This window comes from Helianthus annuus, chromosome 1 (genome assembly GCF_002127325.2).
Source record: "Helianthus annuus cultivar XRQ/B chromosome 1, HanXRQr2.0-SUNRISE, whole genome shotgun sequence".
Taxonomy (NCBI): domain Eukaryota; kingdom Viridiplantae; phylum Streptophyta; class Magnoliopsida; order Asterales; family Asteraceae; genus Helianthus; species Helianthus annuus.
This window is the reverse complement of record NC_035433.2, coordinates 132,180,554-132,200,157: the sequence shown is the minus strand read 5'-3', so window position 1 is coordinate 132,200,157 and position 19,604 is coordinate 132,180,554. Positions and strand designations below refer to the sequence as shown.

At 37.3% G+C, this 19,604-nt stretch overlaps 2 protein-coding genes across 2 annotated transcripts; both read right to left on the bottom strand.

Annotated features, from left to right (window-relative positions):
* Positions 1 to 1,693: 1,693 nt before the first annotated feature.
* LOC110878386 (protein FAR1-RELATED SEQUENCE 5-like) lies at positions 1,694 to 3,798 on the bottom strand. Its single transcript, XM_022126686.2, has 3 exons — positions 2,949 to 3,798; positions 2,583 to 2,841; positions 1,694 to 2,372 (listed from the first exon to the last, which is right to left on the bottom strand). Exons 1-3 carry the CDS (start codon positions 3,671 to 3,673, stop codon positions 2,343 to 2,345), a joined length of 1,014 nt encoding a protein of 337 aa, XP_021982378.1. The 5' UTR covers positions 3,674 to 3,798; the 3' UTR covers positions 1,694 to 2,342.
* An 11,652-nt stretch (positions 3,799 to 15,450) lies between these two features.
* Positions 15,451 to 19,284, bottom strand: LOC110878395 (protein TRAUCO). The gene is made up of 3 exons (XM_022126694.2): positions 18,118 to 19,284; positions 16,029 to 16,268; positions 15,451 to 15,753 (listed from the first exon to the last, which is right to left on the bottom strand). The coding sequence occupies exons 1-3, from the start codon at positions 19,202 to 19,204 to the stop codon at positions 15,689 to 15,691; spliced, it is 1,392 nt and encodes a 463-aa protein (XP_021982386.1). The 5' UTR covers positions 19,205 to 19,284; the 3' UTR covers positions 15,451 to 15,688.
* Positions 19,285 to 19,604: the final 320 nt, after the last annotated feature.

Here is a 19,604-nt window from a genome sequence, read left to right as displayed (position 1 = left end):
ATACGCCTCCAAATGGAAATAAGGCTCCTCCGTTGCTAACCCCTTGTATTTCGGCAAACTTTGTAACGAATTGGTTCTTACTTCAAAAGTTCTCCCTTGGTTGTTATGAGGAATGACCACCGGTGAAGGATTGTGAGTAATCACCGGTCTAAAATGTGCTTCAATTCCCCTTGCATTTTCCCTAAGATGCCTCCTTGGCACACCAAATCGACCTCGTGGACGAACTTGACCCATTGGTCTTTGCATGGGCCCTTGTTGTACCATTGGTTGTTGAATTGGCCTTTGAATTTGCGGTTGCACCTGTTGTGGTCGAACTTGTTGCAAAGGAACCGGACGTTGCAATTGCGGCCCTTGTGGCCTTGGCCTAATATGTTGAGGTATGAGTTGTTGTTGTTGCACCCCACCAACATTTGGAATAACTTGTACTTGGCCTTGCATATAACCGTACTCCCCTTGTTCTCCATCACCCCCATAACCGTACCCATCCTCATCAAAACCTTCAAACTCCTCATAACCTTCATCATACCCATCTCCTTGAATTCCCGAGGATTGCCCAAATGGAATAGTCGAGTATTGGAAACCCGATTGATTTGGTGGTCGATACGGTGTAGCATGGACAATAGACGAAATTGGTGCCATAGTATGGCTCGAATATGACGGACCCGCACCCGGGAAAAAATGGGATAATGGTGGTATAGTAGTGGAAGGGTTAAATGTGACGGTTGGTTCTTCTTGGGTAGTAATGGGCTGTGTGGTGTTGGTTGGTGTAACATTTTGAAGTATGGTGGGTTCGGTAGTATTTGGTGGAATGGTAGTATTTGGTGAGGGTTGAGTGGATGTTGGTATAAATGATGAGGTGAATTCACCCGTAGTGGGTGGTGGTGGTGGTGGATCCATGTATCGAAGTGGTGTAATTGGTGTTGTTGGTGAACTATTGATTGTATTTTCCCTTAGCAAAATTCTGTTTGCTCGCAAAGTTCGCTCGATTTCTGGATCAAATGCCAATGGTGATAGCTTGTGAGAGCTCCTAGTACGCATGCACCTGTAAATACCTGCACACTAGCACACCCAGCGTAAACCAGAAAAATAACAAACTCAAAACAAGAACAAAAATAACACACGTTGCGCACTACTCCCCGGCAACGGCGCCAAAATTTGACGTGATGTCGTGGTCACGCAAATTTAATCCCAAGAACAACTATGTAAATAGTGGCAAGTGGGTATCGAACACAGGGAGTTTGTGGAAAATGTGCTATTTGAAGTGCTTCTCTAAGTTAACTAAATTTAAACTAATTGCAAGAAAAAGTAAAATTTAAGAGTTGGTTTGATTTGATTGGTTTTAAAAACTAAGATTAATTAATCTATTTGCGAATTGAAAATTAGATTGTAAACAATTGAGAGACAAATGACTATCTTGTGTATCCGGTTTGTTTCAACTTTTGTGTTAACATTCAACTAGAAAGAACTACATAGACATAGTTCATGTATAAACAATTGCAGTGATGAAAGGGGACTAAGTACTCAGATTCCGAGAACGTGAGGTTATCACCCGATGATCAATCAACCCTTACCCAAACCTAACTATACCCATGATATCCCGATTGCCAACGGCACCAAGAACGTATGGTTTCTAATTAGTTCAACGTAAGAATCAACACGTTACTAACAACCAATTATACACCATAACAATCAATTCAAATGAAAATGAATTGTTATTCTAGAAATGTAGATAAGAACACAAAAGTCTAACACAAACCTTCACCACAAGATAATCATCAAAGTACCTAGCCACTCATGGCTTTAGCTAACATCATGACAAAATAGAAAGAAAACAGTGTTCACAAGTTCCACCAACAAAAACTAATGAAAAAGCTAAAGATTGTTTGATAGGTGATCAAGGATAGATGATAAGATAGTGTTCTTTCACTCCAACTCCCTAAATATAGTCCCCAAATTCGTTTCTTCCAAGTGGTAACCGAAAAGCACATCATTGAACTCCATAATGCTCCATAAAATGACCAATCAATGCGGGAGTTACAATGTTGGATCAGTCGGCGCCGTAAGCTACGCCGCCTGCCGTAGCTTACGGCGGTCAGTATCATCCCGGGACTCAACATAGCGCCGTACGCTACGGCTCATCACCGTAGCTTACGGCGACCAGCTATCTTTACGGCCCTGCTTTCCTGTCTTACGGCGATGAGTTTAGCACTTGTCAAGGTGCCGTAGCCTACGGCAGTGGCCGTAGGTTACGGAGCTGAGTAGCCTTTTGCTCTTGTTTCCTTCATTTCCCTTGAGTCCCTCACATCTTGACTATGCCAACTTCTAGTATCCATCCGTGCCTCCTAAAACTCGCGTCTTGCACACTTTAACACCTGCATCATCAACATCTTGTGATTACCTAATTCAAGCAAATAACCGGATACAATATGGGAATTCATTAATCTTAAAAGCCTTAAGGTTGTCCTACGGACCACCCGTCAACCACCAACCTAAAACACCATTGAATAAACATATAACACCATAATCACCAAAAAGTATTTAAAAAGTAGTAAGAAAGGTTAAAAGGACGAACAACTAAACACCTTAGCAGAAAGCTTGTCCATGATGTGCCACATGTATAGCCTATGTCTACTCTCGGGCCATGTATCTTCAATAGCCTTCTTCATGGATGGGTCTTGGTCGGTGACAATCACCGGAGGGGCACGGCCAAATGCTTGACGAAACACATTTAGCAACCAACTGTAAGTTTCAGCAGTTTCGTTTCCTATTATAGCGGCACCAAGAGTAACATTGCGATTGTGATTGTCGATGCCGGTAAATGGAACAAACATCATGTTGTACCTAAAAAACAAATACAGAATAAAAACACCATAAAAATGAATTACACATACTTAAGAAAAAAAATAAGCTGTAAAGCCCAAAATAAATATAATAATTACGAAACTTACTTGTTACGACGATATGTGGCATCAAATGAAACAACATCACCAAACACAGAAAAATTCCTTTTGGCATCTTCATCTGCCCAAAACAAACCCCTTAAAACTCCATTCTCGTATGTTATATACTCCATTGAAAAGTTAGGCATGTACTCTTTCTTCCTCAAAAGCCGTTTAATCATCATATCAGCATCAAACTCCGATATATACCTGTTCAGGTCTCGCTTGAAATTTTTAAAATCGTTTTTGGTTGCCCCAACCTTGTCAAACCCACCATACAATGTCCTCATGATATTAAACGCTTTCACAGGGCCAATGTTCAAGGCACTCAACGCGTTAACGGCTTGCTCTTGCATATAGTTCATACCTCGGTTAGAGGGGAGTAGATGCCTATCTTCCTCATCAACAAAAAAATGATTATGTGCCTCATTAAAAGAAGATACCTCGTATAGATTCGAAGGCATTAACTTTATACACATACGTGCTTTGCACCCAGTCCTTATAGAAGGAACACGTCGAACAGATTTCCTCTTTGACCCATTATTTGAGGTGTCAATCTTTTTAGATGTATCGATCGCCTTAAAAGGTTTAGTCCCCTCCTTGGAGCAAACAAACCATTTAGATTTTATAACACCATGATGTGTGTATTGAGAAGACTTCCTGGCAGTGAAGCCTGAAGCCATTGCATACTTCTGATAAAAGAGGAATGCGTTGTTCACTGTGTCAAAGGTCATCTTATCCCTCGGCTTAAGCGATTCATCTACCTCCGGTAAATAAGTCTTCTTACCGGAGTTTGGTGACAGTTGTAGTTTCCCAACCGGCTGATAGGTTTGAAATCCTGTGAAAATAATTCTACAGTAAAAAAACAATACAACATAATACGTATGAAATAACACCACATAAACACTGTTATGAAAAAACACCCTCTACTAATACGAAAAAACACCATGTACGTATAAAAAAACACCCTAGCTTACATAAAAACACCATGACTCATCATCAACTAAATGTTTCTACAGTAAAAAACACAACACAACATAATGTGTTTAAAATAACACCACAAACAACTGTTATAGCAAACCAGCCTCTATTTATATGAAAACACACCATGTACTTATAAAACCCCTGTAAGGAACATCCAATGGAAAAAAACACCATGACTCATCATCAACCTAAATAAATAACACATACTAGCTTCAACTTCGATAACATACATAAAAACACCATGCACGTATAAAAAACACAACATACAGAGTTATAACTGGTGTTCATCAGAGTTCCAATAAAAAAAACAGATGATTGAAAAATTGACAACTACAATTAAACAGATTATTGTAATTGAATATTGATTACAATTACATAAATAAGCTGCGAATAAAAGATACATAAATACCTTGATCGTCGTTCTCCATGAAGAAAGAAATATGAATCAGATTAACGATTGTATGCGTAATTCAGTATGTATGCGTGATCAAAAATAAGAAACTGAAAGCGAATTTATAATGATTAAGAGATCGAGATGATTTAAAGATTTAGATGATCTGATAAAATATTCAAAAATCGAATTTCCTTAAAAAAACTCATAAAAATCGGTTACAAAGATTTGAACCTTAATTAGGTTTGTTTATATAATTACTAATATAACCTTGATCTAATAAAATTAATATGGAATGATCTAATGGCTGAGATTCTTTCTCACCTTTCTCACAATTTAGGCCTTTTTTACAGGATCCTTTACCTATTATATATATTTACAAGATATATCACAAATAACTTTTGCAGATTCTGAGAATGTTTGCCTAACTAATCAAACATATTTGTGTTATATCTCCTAAATCTTTTAAGCTTAAATGTAAAAACACTTTATTTTACTTGTCATAAATATTTGAGTTAAATGCTTGGTTGGTCCCTGTGGTTTGCAAAAATTTCATACTTGGTCCTAGTGGTTTACTAATTATACGCGTGGTCTCAAAAGTTGTCAAAAATGAACTCGGTTGGTCCCCTGACCTAACCTCTGTTATATTTCTCAGTTAAGTTGATGTTAAATGACCAAATTGCCCTCAACAATTAAAATCATAATTCTCTCTCCACCACTTCTTCTTCTTCTGCCCAAGAGTAACACCATCACCACCATTGAACACCCACCACCAACATCCCTCCTTCACCGCCGAACAACCACCGGCACTAAACACCCACCACCACCGTCTCCCCTCCAGCACCGAACACCCACTACCACCAAACACCCCCATTCCCTCTCTAATCCATCTGTATCGATCTAACTTAAAAAAGGAAGCCATTGTTGTCCGGTGGTTACATCAGATTCATGGCATAGGGTCGAGCTCAAATCTGAAAAATGAAGCCGACAAGGATTAGGTCTTTAATCATAACTTCCATATGTTCAATCGAAGCATGAGATGGTTCAGATCTGAAAAACGAAGTTGCCGGAGATGGTACACATCTGGTTTGGTAATGACCGAAGAAGAAAGCGGTGCCAAGAGGTTGCTTGCCGAAGAAGATGGTGGTACCGTCAGTGTTTTGAGTTCAACAAAGATTTTTTTGGATTTGGTGCATAAAACCATTATACATGCAGATGTTTCCTACAAATTTGAAGTCTTTTTGGTATTTCTAAATTTCTTTGTTGAAGAGGTTTGATATTTTTGAAAAAAAATGAGTTTCTTGATCTTTCTGGTGGTGGTGGCAAGAGTGTGATGGTAGTGGTTTAGAGAGAGAGAGAGAGAGAGATAGAGATAGAGGGACAGAGAGAGGAGAAAGAAGATGAGGTGGTGGTGGTTTCATTTTTCTCCGGCGAAGGCGGCAGTGTGGTGGTGGGCTCGTTTTTCCGGCAGCAATGGCTGATGGGGGTTACTGGTGTTTTAGAGAGAGCTGGTATTTGAGAGAGAGGGGGTGAAGAAGAAGATGATGGGTGGGCCCATCTCATTTTGTTTCTTATTTTTTTACTTTTATTTTTTTAATTGTTGAGGGCTATTTGGTCATTTAACATCAACTTAACTGAGAAATTTAACAGAGGTTAGGTCAGGGGACTAACCGAGTTTATTTTTTATAACTTTTGGGACCACGCGTGTAATTAGTAAACTACTAGGACCAAGTATGATTTTTTTATAAACCACAGGGACCAACCAAGCATTTAACTTTAAAAATTTTAACTCGTGATCTCTTATACATTTGTATAACTGGTGTGCATGGTTCGATTCACTTATCAGCCTTAACCATAACCGAAGTTAAGGGTTAATCAAATCGGTTTATTCGGTTAATTTGTCGGTTTTGATTCAGTTCAGTTAGCTTGGTAAATAACCAAACCAAATTTTGACTACATTTTTTACTTAAAAATACATAGAATGGAGGTATAAATACATGAAACGATAGTTCAAAGACATAAAAATTGAGGTATATATACAAGAATGGGACGCATAAATATACGAAATGGAGTTATAAAACATAAAATACATGAAATGAAGATAGGGATGGCAATGGGTCCGGTATTGGTAATCTCATACCCATACACGCGTGTAAAATCATGCCCCATACCCGACCCAATACCCGTCGGGTAGTTGTCGGGTAATTACCCGTCGGGTATCGGGTATACCCATTAAGTTGTTAAAAGATATATGTTGGGGTTTCCAAATACATTTTTTTACTATTATAATTATTATATATTTTATTTATACAGCAACTATTATAAATTAAAAACGTACATTACACAATATAAGTTATCATAAATTAATAATAACTTATAATACTTATATGTATATACTTCACATACAAAATATAAATACTATTATCAAATATATATACTAAGCGAAAATTTATTTTTTCGAACATACTAAAATAAATCACAAATAGACAAGGGTTAATGGAAAATAAAAATAAAAAATCTGGGTATATGATCGGGTATATAGTTCGGATAAACGAGTATGTGCTTTTGGGTAATCGGGTATCACCCACTCCCATACCCATGAAATTTTTTAAAACTAATCTCATACCCGGCCCAATACCCGTCGGGTATCGGGTATTCCCGTCCCATTTGTGTTGGGTTTCAGGTATACCCGTCGAGCTCGGGTATTTTTGCCATCCCTAAATGAAGATAAAAAAGCTAGATATATATAAAAAGGTAGAGGATCCTGTAAAAAGTGCTCAAAGTGTGAGAAGTGTGAGAAGTGTATTATAACACTATATATAATACTATATAACACCACATAAACACTGTATAACAATATGTAACACCATATAACACTATGTAACACTATATATCATTATATAACAAATATAACACTATAGGTTGTCTGATAGCATGTCTATGATAGATGTATAGTGTTATATTTGTTATATAATGATATATAGTGTTACATAGTGTTATATTGTATTATATGGTGTTACATATTGTTATACGGTGTTTATATGGTGTTATATAGTATTATATATAGTGTTATAATACACTTCTCATACTTTAGGCCCTTTTTACACTATCCTTACCCTATATAAAAATATGAATGGCTTGCTTGGTTAGCTTAATTTCGGTTAACCGAGAGTACAAAAAATAACTGACAACCGATCTTCAGATTTCAGTTAATTTTGGTTCAGTTTTGTTGGTTTTCAGTTAAACGGATCGGTTTTTGCTCCCCTCTAAAGAGTGTTTCCAACTAATCTCCAATGATGTTAATGTTGTATTTCTGGAAGGCAAAATAAAATAATTTATCAACTCTTTTCTGATTAAGAAGTCTGCGTTACATATCCCAACTTGTAGCATAGTGGTAGGTGGTGTGGTTTGGTTTCTCTACTGCAGACCTAAGGTCGATCCCCACTTGTGTCACTTTTAGTGGATTAACGCAATGAAGGATTTGAGCTAGACCTTGTGCGAGGTTTCCGGTTCGAATCCCGAGCCCACCCGGGTTTTCGTCCCAACGTGTGTTACGCCAGAGAGTGTTATGCTCTTATGGTGGCACGATTGTCAAATGGCAGCCGGCGGTATGGTTTCCCGGAGGAATGCCCAAGCCAAACTCGGAAGCCAGCATGGGCACGGTTAAGACAACATAGTCTGGCCGGAGTGACGCAACAGGGCTCTCCAATTTGGGGAGTACGGTGGCCAAAATACGAAGTCGTCCAAAAAAAAAGTCTATATTACTTTTTTTATCTTTTCTGTATAAAAACAGTATAGTTCTTTAAATACTTTGTATATACCCAAAATTACAATATACCGACACAGGTTTCATATTCAACTCTAGTTTTCCCTAGTTCTCTACCTCACTTGCGCTCCTATCTATTATTTAGTAGAGTATTGATGGAGTCTTTTAAGTTTTTCGATAACAGTTTCTCATAAAAAAACATCCTTGTTTTTAAACATTAATTAATATGGTATTAAGTCTAATATAAAGTTTTTATAACTAACTTTAACGTCATCTGATTTTTAAGATGGTTCATTGATCAAACTAGTGAACTAGTAGCGAGTGAGACCGGTTCAATAACTGGTTAGCAAACCATGGGGGTAGCTTGCCGTTCACCTATACTTTACACTTAGGGGAGAAGCTATTTTGTGATCAAGTGCTATGTCATCTTGTACGCTTAGACGTTTAGGTGCTTCAGTTGATCTATGAGACTTTGCAAACAGGGAGTGAGTTCCGGTTTAGACATTGATGAAGCTTTTTGAGTTTAGAACAGACTGAAACGTGTTCGGATTAAAGTAGATCATCATAATATGAGTTGGAACATTTACCCACAAACAACTTTTTGTCTAGTAAATTTCTCTGCGCATTGCGGCAGCGTTGAAAGGTGAAGTAACTCGAATTTATATCGTCTAATGAAAACGTATTATATTTGACCCGACTCGTTTCCGAACAAAATTTACATTAAAATGTAGACCAACTGAAAACGTATTATATTTGACCCGACTTATTTTTACGGCGACGTTGAAACGTAAAGTAACTTGAATTGACATGGTCTAATGAAACGTATTATATTTAACCTGGCTCATTTTTAGAACCAAATTAATGTGAAAACATAGACCAACTGAAAGCATACATAAAAAAAGCACGAAAACATATAATATTTGACCCGACTTATTTAAAAAAAAAAAAACTTACGTCGTAATGTAAATCAAATTGAATTTATACCAACACGTAAAACTCGATTAAAAAGTGCTTAGAAAGTTGAGTGTTGTAATTGTCAACAATCAAAGTCGAAGGGTAAATCTACACAAAAGGAAAAAAGTCAAAACAATAGTCAAGTCGACTCATTTACTAGTAAATAGACTGAAATTGTCACCTCTAAGGGGTGTTTGGGATTCCTTTTCAACTTGTCTTTCTCAAAAGTCCTTCTCAAATTCAATAAGTAAGAAATCCTAACTTCTCAAAATCTCCTTTTTGAAGACATAATCTGCTCTAAAAGTCCTTTTTTTCATGGTGTTTGGGATTCCTTTTACTTCAAAAGGATTTCTCACATGGTGTTTGGGATTCCTTTCCTTCTCAAAAGTCCTTCTTAGCTCCAAAAGTCACTTTTAAAAGGAATCCCAAACACCCCCCTAGTATTCACGCATTATTCTTGAAAACTTTCCATAAGCACGATTATCCTATAAATGTTTCCGCATCCAATCATCATTATACATCAACATGTCTCATTGATATATGAAGATTGACCTCTCTACTTGTATGGAATATATATGAGCATCTAATCTGGCTTGATTTGTCATTTTAGCATTTCTTGTTTGTGATCTGCTTTCTAGGGTTTCTAAAGTTGATCATAGCCATCTCATCTGAGAATGGCCATATATATCTAAACCAGAGAGATTTGATAAAATTATTCAACTAAACAAATAGCCCATCAATACCATTCAGTTGACTGTAGCAGAAAGCCATTGACATCAAAGGTTAATATAGTATACTAGTTTAGGGTAAACTCGCACAAATAAAATGTTAGATTTAACTGTAGAACACTAAAGCTTTCATATACATATAGGTGCACACCCAAATATATAGATGGGTATAGGTGTGTGTGTATACTGCTAAATTATTATATGTACACCTCTACATATAGGTTATAGGTATACTAATACATATACACATAGGTATATGTATCCCCGTAGACATATATACATCGTGTATATGAGCAGGGCTGGCCCAGGCCATATGTGGGTGGCCGGTGGGTGATCGCACAGGGCTCACTCTCCCCGGGTACCCAAAATTTTTAAATTTTTTCATAAATTTTTTTTCTTAAACAAAAACCAATAATTAAATTCAAAACCCTTTTAGTAAAACAATAGCCTAATTAATTTGGCCTATTTAGGGGGTTCATTTATCGTCATACTAGCTTATAACCCCGTGTATTACACGGGTTGAATAAATAAATTTTATATACTAAATAATAAAATAATATATCTTTAAAACCTCTTTTATTGCATGGTTTGAATAAATTTGATTTTATATATATTAAATAATAAAAAATATATCTATAAGAACCATATGTATTGTACGGGTTGAATAAATGTAATTTTATATACCAAATAAAAAAAATATATCTTTAAAACCATGTGTATTACACGGGTTGAATAAATGTAATATTGTTTACCAAATAATAAAAAAGTTATATCTTTAAAAACACTCGTGTATTACACGGGTTGAATAAATATTATTTTATATACCAAATAATAAGAAAATTATATTTAAAAAAACTAATAGATATACTCGGCACGCCATAGATATGGTGATTACGGAGATGATTATTGAAAAAAATATAAAGCGATCAAACATGTCATTCAAGAAGCAAATAAGCAGTTATTTTAGTGATAAAATATAAAATAGATTATATTTTTAAAAACACCCGTAATAGATCTAATTTTATATATAAAGTAATATTAAAAGCTATATACAATTTGGTTAAAAATTATGTAATATGTAATAAAATCAATATAATAATTTTTTAATAATGAAAATAAAAATAAATAATATATTATCACAAAGTTTGGTTTTAGTGATTTAACTAAATAATATTTAGTAGGAGAGTTACCTATAATTAATTAGAATAGATTAAACTAAATAATAATTATCCATAAAAAATTAAACTAAATAATAATTATCTATAAGAGATTAAACTAAATAATAATTATCCATAAGAAATGGTCTAATATGATGACAAGTGTCCCGGAAATGGTTTCTTTTATTATATAGTATAGATTATTGTTTTTTATATGAAAGTTCACATTTGGTATATATATGCATACCAAATCAGGGCCAAACTCAAACAAGAACTTAGGTAGCGTTTGGTATGCAGGAATGAGAGGTGAAATGAAATGGACCATTGAGAGGGAACGAAGAAAAGAGTGTTTGGTTGGTCGATGAAATGGAATCACTCATTCCAAAAGGCATTTCATTCCCTCAATCATTCCATCCCTCCCCCTGGTTTTTTTCCATTCCATTCCCTTTTCACCCTTCATTAACAACACCACAACTCACTACCGTTGCCACCACCCACCACCACTGTCATCCGCCACCGTCACCCTCCTTCGCCGCCACCCGCCACCCCCGCCACCGCCGTCACCCGCCACTGTCGTTGCCGCCACCCGCCACCGTCGTTGCCGCCACCCACCTCCATTCCCGCCACCCACCATCGTCGTTGCCACCTTCGATCACCGCCACCACTCACCTTCGATCATCACCGCTGCCACCTCCGATCACCGCCGCCGTCGCCACCCACCTCCGTCATCGCTATCAACCACCACCACCGCTACTACCTGCCACCACCATCGCCACCGCTGCCACCCACCTTCACCCACCACCACCACCCGTCGCCGTCTCCACTCGCCGCCATCTCCACCCACCACCACCACCGCCACTACAATTGCCACCTATCACCACCCACCATCGTCGCCCATCATTGACCACCGCCATCCGATTTTATTCCTTCGTCTTTTCTCGCATACCAAACAACAAAAAGTAATGGTTCATTCCATTCTCACATGGTAACCAAACAAGACATGGAATGGTAATAATCAATTCCATTACCTCATCCATTCCATTATCTCGTCCATTCCATTCTCCCATCCATTCCATTACCCCCATACCAAACAGACCTTTAATTATTGGCAAGAGCTAACCTAAATATGTATATGTGCACACATGTACACATACTTGATTTTAAAAAGGCATGAGGCATACGAGGCGCTTAGGATCCCAAAAGCCAAGGTACGAGGCATAGGCACTAGCCTCACATTACTCGAGGCGCTTGATACTAAAAAATACGTATAAACAAATTCAAGATATTCTTTTCTAGCTTGTTACTTCTTAAACACCTAAAAAAGATAATAAATACACAAAAAAATTCTATGTACAACCAAAGAAGAAGAACTCTTAAGTACCACCCCAAAAAACACAACTTACAAGCAACTCCCATGTACGAAGTCTTTTTTCTTTCACACCCAACATCCCCCTCTTTTCTTACATACACTTAACACTCAAACTTTTCTCCCTCTCTCTACTTTTTGTATATTTAGAGTGAAAACACAAGAAAGCCCCGCATATACAAGAAGCGCCTAAAGCGCTGCCGACCTCAACAAAACTGCACGTTTCAGGTCACTTAGCGAAATCGTTATGCTTCAAGACTTCTAGGCGCTTTTTCTAGTTGTCTGTCACCTCACACTCAGCATGAGGAGCCCTTTTAGAGTTGGCATTTAAACGCGCTAAGAGCCTTAGAAGACTTGCAACGATATCCTTTACTGTCCATGTCTTTCCTATTTTAGAGTTAATTACTGTTTTCGTCCCTGTGGTTTGTCAAAAATCACTATTTCAGTCCATTAGTTTAAAAATTGCGATTTCAGTCCCTGTGGTTTCACTTTCGTAACCATTTCAGTCCACCTCGTAAGCATTTCAGTCCATGTACTAACAGAATAAATGGATTGAAATGGTTACGAAAGTGAAATCACAGGGACTGAAACAGTTACGAAAGTGAAACCACAGGGACTAAAATCACAATTTTTAAACTAATGGACTGAAATAGTGATTTTTAACAAACCACAGGGACGAAAACAGTAATTAACTCCCTATTTTACATGTTAAACTTGGCATCTATAAAACACAACCCAAATTAACAAATTGACCATTTTCATAAGTGCGAAAAAAAAAATTCACTTCCTATCCTTTCAAAATACACCTTTTCCTTGAAGCAGAAATCCAAAATTTTATCCATGACCATCGCAATTTTTGCCTATTATTCCCCTCCCTCTATTTGGGTTAAAATTAAAACCCTAAAACATGCCTAAATAGTTGCTTATTTCAAAACCAAACTTCAACCTCAATATGCCACATTCTTTCCCTTTGTCTATACATCAATTACCACTTTTAGCATGTCATACAATAAAACTTCTTTTTGATAATTTTTGCTAATGGCAAACTCATTTCTTCAATTCCAGTCTTCCTCCCTAGCTTTTGTTGCTTTTCAGCTATTCCGAAAATACTTGTGAAAACCTTGGGTAAAACTTAACGTCTCATGTTGCTTGAGATATTATCAATCATGGCTTGAAACAAAATTCGAACGAAATGCGCAGAAAACCCCAAAATTTTCTCATTTTAATATGAAAATTTTTGGATACACTCCTCTATACACGGGTCGAATAAAAAAATCATTTACGTTTTCTTTTTTAATAATAACAAAAACAGCTAATGCTCCCTCATCTTCTCAGGGGAGAATACATGGATTAATTGCAAGTTGAACCCTGTATACTAGCCCTATTCAAAAGTTGAACCTTTTACAATGGCTAAAAAGTTCAAAAGCTTTCTCAAACTCCTTCGACTTCTTAAAAATGAGTAAAACATTACACATCTTATCATTAGATGTTATCCGCGATATTACTTGATTATTATAATACTGCTATATGATGATTAAATTAAAAGATCAATATAAGATAGAACATAGACAATGATCACTACTGTGGTTTCTAGAAACCACGGGTCAAAGCAGACTAGGTCGTAATTTAGCGTGTATTGTACTAACTTCTGTAATTTTTTTTTTGTTTGTATTTAATATGTTCGAATCATATAAAAGAAAATAAAAAGAAGTTACCAGATCTCCCATAACAAACATCTAAGAAGACAAGAATTTCAAAGTTAGTGATCTTGGCAGGGGAGCATGTGGTCTATGTGTTACTGTGTAAGTTAATAGATTGTTAGGTCTCATACTAGAAATAAGAACTTCAAAGTTAGTGATAGCTTAAAAGACACTAAGGCATTGTTTGTTTTTTTATGAAAAACTCTGCGCAGGCTCTTCTGTCTGCGTCGCGCAGACCACAAGCAGACTGTTTGTTTCTCCGAAGACGTTTCATTAAAAAACGTCTGCGTGAGCTCTTCTTGGTGCAGACTTGGCCCAGCCACTTCTAAGATCTTCTAAGGTCTACAGAGGGTTAAACACCACCACTCACCACCGTCCATCACTATCACCACCACCACCACCATCCACCACCCACCACCCCCCACCATCCATCACCATCACCATCACCACTGTCCACAACCCACCACCGTCCATCACCACCACCGTCCACCACCCACCACCATACATCACCACCACCACCGTCTACGTCCACCACCACCACCCACCACCCACCACCCACCACTATCGCCTGTACACCACCACCAGTTTATTTTAGAAGTTTACATACGTTAAAAAAACAAACAGTCTTCTTGTAGACTGCAGAGGTTTGGTCCATATCTTCTTCTACAGATGTCTGCAGATATGGCCCGCAGACTGTAGACATTTTACATCTTAAAAAACAAACAACACCTAATAGTCTGATACCACACAAACGTCTCTCCATCCAAACAAAGTCCTAACACTTCAAAGTCCGCCAAGTTTCGTCAACCTATTAACTGAAAAGTAACTGTTAACTCAACTTAACCAACCCAACATGTCTTTTCCAAAACCGGCATTTCTAGCTTCCGATAATTATGCCCCTCTATATATCAATGGATTGCAAGTTTGCAAATTATAGTTTATGGGTCAAGATGGCAATCAGGTGTCTTAAACACATCTAACAAATAGATTTGAACTTTGCACACACAAAAGCAAAGCTGCTTTATTAATGACAAACCCAATCAACTGGATTTTGGCTGATACAAAAGGTCGCATTTGTAATTCGTTATAATTACTAAGGAGCTCAAAAGGAGAACTTGGTATCCTAGATTCGACCTTCAATGATCCAGGTAACTTTTCGGGATCTACACCTCAAGTACAATGTGCCTTTGAGTAGGATAGTAATGTTAATGCAAATTAAAATCTACCATTAATTGTCCATAATATAATATGTTTGTAGATAGTGATTGGCATTAAGAGATTTATCGTGCTTGATTTGATATAATATAAAAAAATATTAGGTTGAAAGGAAATCGTTATCTAGAAGAACCGACTTATCTCATTAGTTATGTTTTTCAACATTGTTTATTGTTCTTTTACTTGACTTACAGTTTGATTTCCTTGTGTTTTCTACCGCCTTATGGTTTTCGCTAATATGATTACCATATGGAAGTAAGCTACCAATCTACCATTCATTTTTTTGTTCTTTTTAGTTCTTCAACAGCTATCATTAGACTTACTTATATTACAGATAATATATATCCAACTTAGAGGTAGTTGTACCCCTTAGTCCATCACCAAGAGAAGAATATGATGAGGGATACAAGGTTGTGTACCTTTTTTACAGATCGTTTTTCATTGGCTAAAAGTAACCAACCGGAAACTCTTCATCTGCTTCAGTCTTGTCAATATTCAATCTCTTCAACCACTTTCAGCATCGGGCACGCTCTAGTCAAACCCGAAGGATTCCCTGCAATAAGAAAAGAAAACGACTTCTATCACAAAAACTAATGTGCCCAGTCAGATTACACTCAAAATAACATAAATATAAAAGCATAACAACATATTGAAAGATAATTAAATTATTTCTAGATTGAATGATAAATTGAGTTATGTAAGTTCTGCAGTTCGAAAATTTTGCTAATCGTACACCAATAAAAAACCAACACTACAATTAAAATAAAAGTCAAATGAACCACAATTGTAAATTTGGTGGCTTTTGCTATTGCTTTTCGCTGGACACACCGTTTTGAACACTTCCGTCGAAGCCGTGATATGGAACTTCAACCATTGGTTTTGGGATTGGACGTTGACCAAAGTGTTGTGGAAAGGCTTCAAAATCAGGACCGAAGTTGAATTTGACGACACAGTTACTCTGATGAGGAAGAGTATACATTGAAGCAGCAGGGTAATAACGGCCACCGTGGAGATCCTTAAAAGCAGACCCTTGACAAATTCCATTTTTAAAGAAGCATATTTCACTTCCTGCACAACGGTAACAATATATAAATCAGGATGCTTGTAATAAATAAAAAAAGTTAATTTGCCTGAATAATTATAGCGGTCAACTAGGGAAGTAACTAATCCGTCACATCAAGTAAAAGAGTAAACTAGCACATGATAGAGTCGAGAGAGTATCAGATATTCAACTAAAACTCTTGTTTAGATAACAATGCTGAACATAGAAGTTGATCCATAAAAGGCAGATGACTACTTCCAACAAATCGAAATATTGACCAATGATGACAAAATGACTACTTTCTACTTGATCCATATCAAAACTGACTAAGGGGCGTTTGTTTTTTTTACTTATTAAAGGGTGAAATTTGAATACAGAACACATTCAGCCTGTTTAAGAAGTAGAAATAATGTGTATTATTGTATTTAACCATTTATTTAACTTCGCATTTCCTCCCAAGTTCCATTACTACATTTATTACTAGATGAGAAAAGCAACTCCCTAAAATCTTTTGTGGCTTGAATCAAGCTCGATTGACCACATATTCAAACACCACCAAACTTATTCACCTTTTTTTCCCTTTTTGAATGAGTAAGCATTGCTATGAAACAAAAACTTCTTTTTAATCCTATACAGCAAAATTATTACATGTTTTTTTTTATTTAATAGAATAAGATTTTCATTCCAATCATCAGGGCAAATTACATAAGGATAGCAGGTAGACGAAACTTATTTGCCAATTCAAAAGTCAAAACATAGTCATAAGAACATGGAATATGATTCCGTCTTTAGAAGAAACTTATTACTTACCACAAGAGTTCTAACATTTAATTTAATCATAACCAACATGATGAAAAGAAGATAACAGCTTTAGTCCATGGCAAGCAATCCTCCCCATTATAGTCTATAATAGGAAGAACTGCTTGACATTGACTAAATTGTTACCTTCTTGTCATCATGTTGGTTATGATTGAACGTTAGAACTCTTGTGATAAGTAATAAGTTTCTTCTAAAGACAGGATCATATTCCATGTATCAGATTTGCCAATTCATGATAACTGATGAAAGAAAATATGATTCTGCATGTTTCCAGTTAAAGAAGCAGGAAGTTGGTAGGGGTCAATGAGTCGATCAACTTGGGGCAGATGAGCGTGAGTCAGGGTTTTGAGTTTTTCTCTCTTCTTTTTTAAATTGGCTTCAATTATTTCAAGTGATGAAGCAAGCACAGGGCCAGTAAAATATAAGTGATTTTCTATCTAAAAGAAGAGAGAAAAGTCTTTATATCGAGCTTTGGCCACTTGACCGAATCAGACATAAAAGCTCCATTAAATTCTGAATGAAAACAAACATGGCATTATATTAACTAGTGTGTTGGCTACTTGGCTCTTCTTTATTTTTTTCTTGAACTTCACACATACAGATTTGTCTCCAGATTTAAACCTATATCAGCACTTGTGTTAGCATCCTCTGTTTTCTTCGGTTACTTTCTAGTCATTTCACTTCATACAGTGGCGGATTTACAATGTTAGTAGGGGTAGCACGGGCTACCCCTCAACCCTATCTCCGTAGTGTAAAAATACCCCTTAACTTCGTTTCCGTAGTGTAAAAATACCCTGCAACTTCGTCTCCGTTATACAAAGGATACCCCTGGTCTAAAAAATAAAAAATTGGGATACCCCTAAATTTTTGGGCTAGTTCCGCCACTGACTTCATAACTGGTTCTCTCCTATTTTATACATATATCACTCACTATATGGCTTCTACAATTCTACTAAATATTCCTACTCATCTTCAAAGATTTTATACACACGTAAACATATAGCATTAACAAACAAACAAGCAGTCAGTCAGTCAGTCACATAACCAGTCACAAACCTGGAACAACTTTAGGAGGCTCTTCTTTCGCATCCGTAGCATACGCATACCTCTGCCCCTTATACAAAACCACCTGCGGTGCCTTCGGAGCAAACAAACCCCCATCCGGCAAATTAATATAAAACCCAATGACATCACCTTCAACATACCCTTCCTCCCCATACTTCTCCCTCAAAGCCTTATGCACTTTACTCCCATCAATATCCCTATACCCATAACTATTCCCATCATAACCAACCGGCGCCTGCAAGTCCCCCTTTTCCGTCGACCACCCAAGCCGCGTATGCCCCGTTTCCCCCAAACTCACCACCTTAATCTCGTAATACCAAGCCCCTTCCATCACACCTCTAGTAGCCCTAACCATTCTATACCCTTTACAACTCCCAGCACTCATCCTATCCTCACTCAACTCCACCTTCTCCGCCTTATACACCTTCGATAGACATATCGTCATATCCGCAGCATCGTCGTTCTTATCCGGATACCGATGAATCGGCGTGATTAAAACAGAGTCCTCTGTTTGAGCAGTGGTGGTTGTGGTACTCTTGGTCCTCTTTTTCCCCTTTCGAGACGCCGGTTTAGTCCATACATTGTTTCCTTTGCTCTTTTTCTTCTTCATACTGTTACTTCCCTTCTTACTGTTAACTTTTTCGCTTGGTGGAGGCACCGGTGGTGTCGACGCAGCGGCTTCGAGAGGCAATTCATCAGCTTGTGGTGTAATTGATGACATGTTTTTAAGCTTCTTCGCTGGAGGTTGTTCTAGATCTTCCAATTCGTCTTCTGAGGATACGATTTTGGTGAAATTGGGGGAATTGTTAGGGTTTGGTTCGATGTCGGAGAGTTCTTCTGTGTCGGGGGTGGCGGAGGTGGTAGAGGTGGTGGTGACGGTGTTGGGAGTGGCGGTGGGGATGGTTAGGGTTTCGTCGTCGACGGTGGTGGGAGTGGTTAGGGTTTGGTTCACGGTGTTGGTGGTGGTGGTTTGTGGTGGTGGTGGATCGGACATTTCGGGGTGCATGGTGGTTGTGTTGGGGGAATTGGAAGTGTCTTCGTCTAGATCGTCTTTGTAGGTTGCTTGAAGGTCGTCCATGGCGGATTTGGCGGGTAAATTGGGAGAAATTAAAGTGATTAGGGCTAGAATTGTTATATATTGGGGATTGTATGGTAGAAGCGTAGTGTGGTGTACTTGAGTAGGACCGGACTCCCCGACCCTTTTATGATTATGGATTATTGTTTGGTTATTTTGTGTTCCAGAGTTTCATTTAAGGAAAGAAAAGAAAGGAAAATAAAACATGTTGTGTTCCCGAGTTTCATTTAAGAAAGGAAGTGACAGGAAAACTAGGCTAAATTATTTAATTTTTCTTTCCTTCCGATTTGGGAGGAAACGGTGAGAAAGACATCTTTTTTTTTCCTTTTTCACTTTTGCTTTCTTTTCTTATCTCTCATTAAGTTAACTCTTTTTGTTTCCTTTCCTTTCCTTCGGTTAGTAA